An 8,800-nucleotide genomic window follows, 5' to 3' on the forward strand; every position below is an offset into this window, starting at 1 on the left:
CACCCGGACCATATTCCATTCATTGATAATTAAAAGAAAAAAATGTTCAGACGTTTATCAGCATCATGAGAAATATCTACCCCCTCCCCCCCCATACTTTTGAAGTTATTCATAACTTTCTAATGCCTTAGCTTATAAGGATATCCTGCTATAAAGAAGAGGAATAAGAAAAATTCTATTTGAGAACCATGCTTATTTTAACATTTCCAATTAATTTTTATTACTATAGAATATACATGAAAAAATAAAGCTGAATATTGTTCAGTCTTCAATGATTTATACCTGTAAATTTTAGAAACTAAGTAGGAGTTAAGGCACAGATTTGTGATAATATCTTCAAAAGAATACAAAGACTAGTAAAGGAAATTGGAATATGAGAAAGAAGATAATGGAATGCTACAAGTTGTATGTTAACATAAGCATCTCCTTCTATGGTAAAATATAGAGATTGATGAGTAGGATACCTGTATATTTTATATAATAAGTAAAAAACAATAACAACTTGGAAATTGCACTAATGCAACTTTTGTATAAAAATAATAATTTTCTTTTTTAAATACTTACCATTCTTAAGAATGTTCTGCCCAGGGACTTTGGTTCCTTTGCATAATATTTTATTCCTTCGAGGAGAACCCTGAAAAAAAAAAAAATTACAATTTACATAAAATAATTATTTTAAATGAAATCTTTTCACTACATTTTATTATTCATTATAAAAATTTACCATGATTTTTAAATATTTTTTTAATTTTGATTAATTCTCTAAATGATTAAACTTTCAGAATTTTGAAAATTATAGAATAAATTCATTTAATGTTTATAACATTAAATAAATATATGATTTGATATGACAAAACTCCTATTAATAAAATTATTTTATCTTTTTTGTTTTATACATGTTATAAAGGACAAGATTGGGTTTCAATGGAAATTTAATATTTGACAGGGGCCTAGAAAAATCTGTCCCCTGGACCTTTGGTTTCTCTCCATGGCCCCTTATAATGAAAAACCCTTTGTCTGATTTATTAATAAATCATTAATGTCAGAGTTTTTGAAACTTTCTCATCCTCTAGACCACTGTTATCTCTAAGATCCTATACAGGAACATTACAATATAATTTCCTAACTCTCAAGCCGTGATACAAGATAAGAGAATAGTTACTCAATTTTTTCATGTTATAAGATAAACTAAACAAGCCAAAACTAAATTTTTTTTTAGTTAGAAAATATCAAAGTAACCATGTTAATTTAAACACCAAGAAAAAAATATTATTCCTAAATAAAGTTCTAGAAATATTATTTCTGTTTTCATAATCAATTAATGAGCGATTATAGATATACACAGTTGATTTTTAATAATTTGAAGTTTTTTCCCAGTTCCTTGAGAAACACTCAATAAATAGAAAAAACTAAACAATGTTTTGGTCCTCCGGGTAATTTGAAGTTGTAGCAACAACATGTAGCTTGCCAAAATTTAATAATTTATAGACAGGACTCCCCAACTCTCTATAATTTCCAGAACTCCCTCTTTATTATGGACTAATTAATTACTCTATTAATGACTCTAATTATGGACCTGTTGTTTGTTTATATACTGAAAATGATAACTGAGAATGTAGTCTGCTTTTATACTGTTTTAAATTCAAACCGTGTTTTTTGAATCTGTGAAATTGAAATGAACTCTAGAAAAAACAAGTGTCCCCTACTACCTTTTATAACTGCTTAAAAAAGTGTGGGTTTATTAATCAAACAGAAAATGCATAAGAGGAAACGAACAAGTTCTATCCTGCTGGACACAGGATAGAGTATTCTACGCAACTGTTAGTTAAATTTTGAAACTTTTGTTCATGTTTACAATAGCATTGGTTTCCATGGTACTCTAACCAAGGCTGAACTGTTGGCCTGTCAGGATGAGGACAAGGAAGGCAACAAAGAACGACAAACAACTTCAGTCACATCTCTTATCGTACACCCTCATTAATAATTTTGCATTTTATTCAGTAGTTTTTACTGGCGTACAGAGAAAAGGATTAGTTCATAAGACTTCATAAAATGTCCTAAAAATTCAACAGATACTTTGGATAGTTTCCTCCTTAGACATTAGATAGAAACTTTGGTTAATATTTATGTTTTTTTGGTGTGCTTAGACCAAAACTGAATTGTGTCCTTTCATCATATAAATTTTTTTGCAATTCTTTGTTTTTTAATGAGTTTTACTCTATAAAAATTATGGAAATTTTTCATTCTTCTTAGCTTACTCAACTGATCAGATCAACTTAACTCAACTCAAAATTTTTATGGTATCAAAAGAGCAATAAAATATACCAAACAATACAAATCGAACTCTGTTTGGTCGATTTGAATTTAAAGTAAAATTTATTAATGATTGTTTAAATACAATTATATTTGATTGCCTTTAAATTTAGCAAATCTATACTTTATTTATTATATACAAACAGAAAATCACAATCCTTGTCCTCTTTGACTTTTCAAAAGCCTTCGACTTCGTTGATCATATAATCCTCCTTTCAAAACTACATAATGTTTCCCTGTCCAATAGTTCCTTGAACTGGTTTCACTCTTTCCTGTCTTTCCGCTCTTAAACTGTTGTTATTCCATATCAACCCCCCTTATCATCACTTCCTCAAGTTTCTGCCCTCTCACCAACCCTATTTTCCATATATATAAATGACTTACCTAACGCTATCCGCCACTCCCAATATCATTTGTATGCCGATGACCTACAAATATATATATTTCTTTTGATCCTTCTGACATGATCGAGGCATTGTTGTAAGCGCTAGAAAGACATTGACAGTATACCCCATTGGGTTTCTTAAAATAAATTGTGCCTGAATTCAGTTAAAACCAAGGTCATTCTCATTAGCTCAAAACCCTTCTTTACTATCCATTATTACACCTCAACAACATACCTATCCAGTTTCAAAACACCATAAAAAACATAGGAGTCACCTTTGATCAGCAGCTAACATGGAGTAGCCACATTTCCCAAATAAATCAAAAAACGATCTAAATCCTTAAACAGCTCCTAAGATCCCGTGATTCATTTCTTGAAGTACCCATCACCTTCTAGTATCCTCCCTTATTCTCCAGATTTTGACTACGGATGCCTAGTGTATGGAGGACTATCCATTGAACAGGAAATGAGATTAAAAAGACTAAGGAACTGTTTTATAAGATTCATTTTCGGTATTCCAAGGGATTCTCAAATCTCTCATTACTATTCAGAGCATAGTTGGCTCTATCCTTGTATCAGGAGACAATACCTTCTTGGCACATATGTATTTCAATCTCTAATAACCAAAACACCTATCGATATCATTGACCTCTTCACTCTACATTTATTCATTCACCTGTTAAGCACAAGATCCCAACCTAACGATCTTTATATCCCTGCCCAAATAACTGTGCCTCTTTTGAAAAATCTTTTGCTGTCCAGGGTAACTCATTTTGGAACTTCTTACCCATATCTTACATTAATCTGTGAAGCTTCCTCCTCAATGTCATTCTAACACCAATTATACATCCATCTCCTAGATTATCGAACTTCCATGACTTGTGAATAATAGAAAACAATATAAGCATGAATAAATGTGTATCTTTTTTCATATTTTATTTTATATAAATATTGTACGTAATAGGTTTATTTAATTATGTTTAAAAGTTAATGTAGTTAGAAAAAAACTGCTAGAACTGTTCCAAATTGTTATTGGAGGAAAATTTTACTGCTCCCTTATTTAGGTATTCAAATTTAAAAGACTAAAATATACAGTACTTTTAAAGACCATTTTTGTAAGAACAATCTTATTTATCATTATATATTACAGGTTACAAATACAAAAGCCCTGAAATGAAACGGTTCAAATTTGTATAAAATATTATTATTTATTGTGAAATTTTAGCTGCCCCCACTATGCTACATTATACTATAACCTCGTGCATACTAGAATTAAATTAAAATGTTTTGGTAACACTAGAAAACAAAGTTTTCTCTCTTACAATTTCAGATAAAAAAACATACATTTGCTTGATTTGAAGGTAATAAAAAGTCACTAAAAAATATTTAGATAATCATGACTAGTTTGCTTTATAGCCCAAATTCAAGTTGACCTAGTAGAGTCCCATGTGGTGTATTTTAATGCAGGTTTAATAACATAAAAATTATAGAAGTTTTTAATCATTTTTGTGCAACAAAGCTGGTGTTACATATCATAGATTTATAAAAACATCTGCACATGATGGAAGAAAACGGACTTTCCATTTCAGCATACCTAAAATTAAAGAGATCAGCCAGTCAATCAAATAGATGATAGCCAATCAAATCAAGTTTTTGTTATAGACCTGTGTAATTAAAATCCAATTAATAAATTTATCAGGTTAATTTTTCAGAACTTGTTTCAATCATTAGATCAACCATCATATTAAAATGCTGTAAGCAATTATCCTTTTTTTCCCCATTTGATTTGGAAGCATTTATTAAACTTTATTTGTCTTTCAAAGGCTGCTGGACACATAGAGAATTTTAAAGTGTAATAAAATAAAGTTTACCTATTTCCCTTCCATGGAATTAATCTAGTATGCTGAACTTTATTTAGAGTAGTGATAGTTTAATGATAAAATTTTGTGCAATGGTATAATTTAAATAGTATGTATGCTGACTAAATTATTTAATTTATAAATATTGCTTTTGTTATTAGATGATTTTAGGCAGTTTATAGAATTTAATCAAACTTATAGTCATAATAAAAAGTATATAAACTTACGTATTATGGAACACAGCAATCTCTTTGAAGTTATTAAAAATTAAGTCTTTCTTGTCACTAACATAACGTGGAACTCTTGGTCCATCTAATGGCTTCAGGTATCTTTCTACAACTTTTAATAAATCCCTACAATATTCTTCTTCTGTTTCAATAAGTTCAGAAATAACAGCCCTAGAAATAAAAAAAAAAAAGTTAAAATAAGTACTATATAATTATTCATATAATACATTGAGTGTAAGAATTGCCAAAAACATATTACATATTTAATTTATTGTCTACATTTTGTTAAAGTCTTTTTAAACAAAATTAAAAATCATCACAAAAACACCCTTGCATCTTCTTGCCCTGAAAATGGCTATTAGGTCAAGGCCAGAACTCTTCATGAATGTGTATAACTCTTATCTCAGTGAAGGTTTATTTCCAACACAGTGGAAGAAGCAATGTCTTGTGCTCCAGCCAAAGGGAAAGGGGCCTCCAGAAGATCCTGCATTTTATCGCCCAATATTAAAGACGTTATTATATTATCCTGGACACTGCCAGGTAGGTACTGGAGAGGTTCGTCAAAGGCAGGTTGATTTACTTTAGTGAAGGAGCCTAAGAATTATCTGATAATCAGTATGGATTTCTGAAGGGCAGATTGACAATCGATGTCATCGATTTTTCAATCAGAGCAGCTCGGGAAGCCATTGCAGGAAAGAGGTGGTAAGAAGTACTGCGCCATTATAATGTTGAACGTTAAGAATGCTTTTAATTCAGCTCAGTAGGGCTGTGTCACGGACAAATTACAAAAGATGGAAGCCCCACAATATCTGATAAGGATTATTGAGATTTATTTCATGGATAGAATCTTGAAGTATGATACAGAAGCTGGATTGAAAACTTACAAGATCACGGGTAGTGTTCCTCAGGGTTCAGTTTTAGGACCATTGCTGTGGAGCATTATGTATGACATGGTACTCAGACTACCCCTGCCGGAAGAAATTGTAACGCTCGGTTTTACGGAAGAGCTGGCAATCATTATTTAAGGGAAACTCTTGGAGGTGATCTGTTACAAAGCAAATAAGGTAGTAGTAACCATTGATCTTCAGTGGTAGGCCTCCAGCTTACAGACCATAAAACTGAGGTAATGTTGATAATCAGTAGAAAAGTGAGGGATTATCAGTCCCACCATCGGGGAGTTCAATATCTTATCCAAGCCATCTATTAGATATCTCGAGGTGCTGATTGACGCCAGACTTCAGTTTGATGAACACAAACACAAAGCTAGCACCAGAGCAACACAAGTGACTAATGAATTGGTTAAGATTATTCCATGTATTGGAGGACCAAGAGAGAATAAGAGGAAGCTTCTGGCTAATGTAGCCTCGCTTTTGTACACAGCACTGATCTGGGCGAAAGTCCAGTGGCCAGGTCCAGCCATACTTCCGTAAAGCTGTTGATGTGTATCGAAGAAGTCCTCTGGGTGTCGCTCGAGCTTTTTGCTCACTATATCCTATGATGCTGTGTGATGACTTGCAGATATGCCTCCAACAGATCTTTGGCAGATGAATGGAGCCAGATGTTCTGAAAGAAACGAGAAGCACCGGATACTCACTAGGCTACTTTAGCAAAAGAAGAGAGAATTCATAGTTTTATATATGGCAAAGACACTGGAATGCCTCATCTTCCGGAAGATGGACCCACTGTATGATTCCTGATGTATCAACATGGATATCCCGGAATCACTGAGAGGTAGATTATTACCTCACTCAACTCCTTACAGGGCAGGGTTGCTTCAGGGCCTACTTAGCCCTCTTCAAACTGGAGAATGGATCATCATGCTCAACTTGTGATTTCGTGAATGAAACAGTGGAACATTCGTTTTCCATTGTCCAGGTTTTGCTCAAGAAAAGGAAGAGCCGGACATGAGACTGTGTAGGAAGTCAGTTCTGGAAAACTTAGTAGTCTTGATGATGACTAAGCAAGAAAATTGGAGTGCTGTAGCAGAATATGCAGAACAGATTGGTAGAAGGCTCAGAGCACAGGAGTGAGAAAGAAGTGGCCAGGCACACTGTTGTATAACTTTAATTGTTGCACTTCCTCTTATGAAAGATTTTTCCCCTACCCAAAAAAAAAATAAATAAATAAACACTCTTGTGCATAAACAGTAGAAAATGTGCACTTGTATTCCACCAAATTCTCTTAACAGATGTAAGAACCATAAGCAACTTGCCAAATGTGATTTACCAAATTCAATATAAATAAATACAAAATACTTAATACAATAATAATGAATGAAAAATATTTAATAAAATAAAATGAATACTAAAACAAATGAATAAAAACATAAAATAAATAATTAAAATACAAGCTTTTGATTTTATTAGAATACACAGAATAGTGCATAAAGTAATCAATTCATTTAAAGCATCTTTGAATAAAACCATCATAATATTAGAATAGATTTGAAATGGTGATATTATTTCATGACCATTTCAAACCATATGCTGAAGGTGTGGGGAAAAATATTTTTAATGTGCCAACTGGGAAATTTTGCCATACCCGGCCTTATACTCAGATATCATTCTTTCACATCACTATTTCTTCTGGTCAACTCAGTCAGCCTTTTTTTTGGTAAGACCTTATTTAATTTTGATGAGTATACACAGCAATGTGTTGATGGATGTATTGTTTCAAGGGAACTAAATAATTTTTTTTAAAGAGTCCATATTTTCTTTTATACATTTGCCTAGGATACAGTCTATGATACAGCACAGTTTGATTAGTGCAACAGTAATAAGTTTATTTTCCACAACCAATTGAAAGGCTTTCTATAAAAAGCTCTATAGATTTATTTATTAAACTTTTCAGATATAAGAAAAAACGTTTTATCTTTAACCAAATTAACATCTCTTTAGTTGTAGAACCTTCATTTAAACATTTAGGACTGATTAGAAGGTTTATTTTTGCTAACACTTCTTAAATCAGGTCAGAAAGAACCTTTTTAGAGTAGTGGAATATCTTAAGCTACATTGAGCAGATGGTGTGGGAGCGGATGTGAAAAGCCTTTAGCCTATCAGTAATTGAAAAAAGTTACACCAAAATAGAGAAGGATAGGGAAAGCTCATAGAGAATACCAGGACATGAAATGGGTTGTAGAGCAAATTAATAAATAACAAAAATTTATTTTTATGACTATATATTCAAAAGTAAAATTATTTGGGGCTATAATTTGTTTATAAATTCTAATTTAATCTCTCTCTCACTGGACTCTGCCTCATATGTATGCATGCTCCTTTTCCATTACTTTTGTTTTCTTTTGCTTCCTCAATTACACATCTTTTTTTTTTTTTTTACATCACTACTTTAAGTCATAACTATTTCTTGTTAGTTCTCATTGTGTTGTACATTTTTAAAAATTTAATCCTACTTTTCCTATTATTTTGTTTGTACCATATTTATTTTTATTACACTTCATCAATATTCATATCCTGTTTTTTCAGCATTTCCATCGATCTATTTTTATCAATTTTTAAATATTATCTCTATAATTTTTGTGTCGAATCTTTTTTGTAACTCTGTACATGGCCTACATAGATTAGCTAATGTAATAAAAAATAATTTTTTAACATTTTGTTTTATTATCGTTCAACCTAGTTATTTAATCATACTAATTAATCTTGGTTTACATCATCCATCTCTTATAAAAAAATATACTATATTTGTAATTTTGTATGCACTGATAAATAATAAATTTCAGTTTTAAAAGAAATTCACTAAATTTTATATTTGGTCGCACTCTTAGAAGAACTTTTTTCAAGACTAAAACACTAGCCATATTAATCAAAACATTATTTCACTTATTTTGATAACTATCAATAACATTAATATGACAAAAAATAATAAATTTATACCTAACATTAATGGAGTTTCAGGAATTATTATTTTTAAGGATAATAAAAAAAAAAAAAATAATATAATTATTGTAAAGTTTCTCTTCCTACTTACTCTTTACGAAACATTGTTTCTTGGGTTTG

The 8,800-nt window shown here is 31.2% G+C and overlaps 1 protein-coding gene across 4 annotated transcripts in view; it reads right to left on the reverse strand.

Moving 5' to 3' along the window:
• The window catches only part of Obsc (Obscurin), a 185,041-nt gene extending 176,247 nt beyond the window's left edge, over window positions 1-8,794 (reverse strand). For all 4 annotated transcript variants that reach the window (XM_067045343.1, XM_067045345.1, XM_067045344.1 and 1 more), the window contains exons 1-3: window positions 8,772-8,794; window positions 4,785-4,955; window positions 565-634 (exon numbers count right to left, since the gene is read on the reverse strand). In XM_067045343.1, the coding sequence (XP_066901444.1) occupies window positions 565-634; window positions 4,785-4,955; window positions 8,772-8,785 (255 nt within the window). In that variant the 5' untranslated portion in view covers window positions 8,786-8,794. The remainder of the gene's footprint in view (window positions 1-564; window positions 635-4,784; window positions 4,956-8,771) is intronic.
• Between the last annotated feature and the right edge of the window lie 6 nt (window positions 8,795-8,800).

The sequence above is a fragment of the Halyomorpha halys genome, unplaced genomic scaffold, assembly GCF_000696795.3.
Source record: "Halyomorpha halys isolate HHAL.00 unplaced genomic scaffold, Hhal_1.1 Scaffold179.1, whole genome shotgun sequence".
NCBI classification, from domain to species: Eukaryota; Metazoa; Arthropoda; class Insecta; order Hemiptera; family Pentatomidae; genus Halyomorpha; species Halyomorpha halys.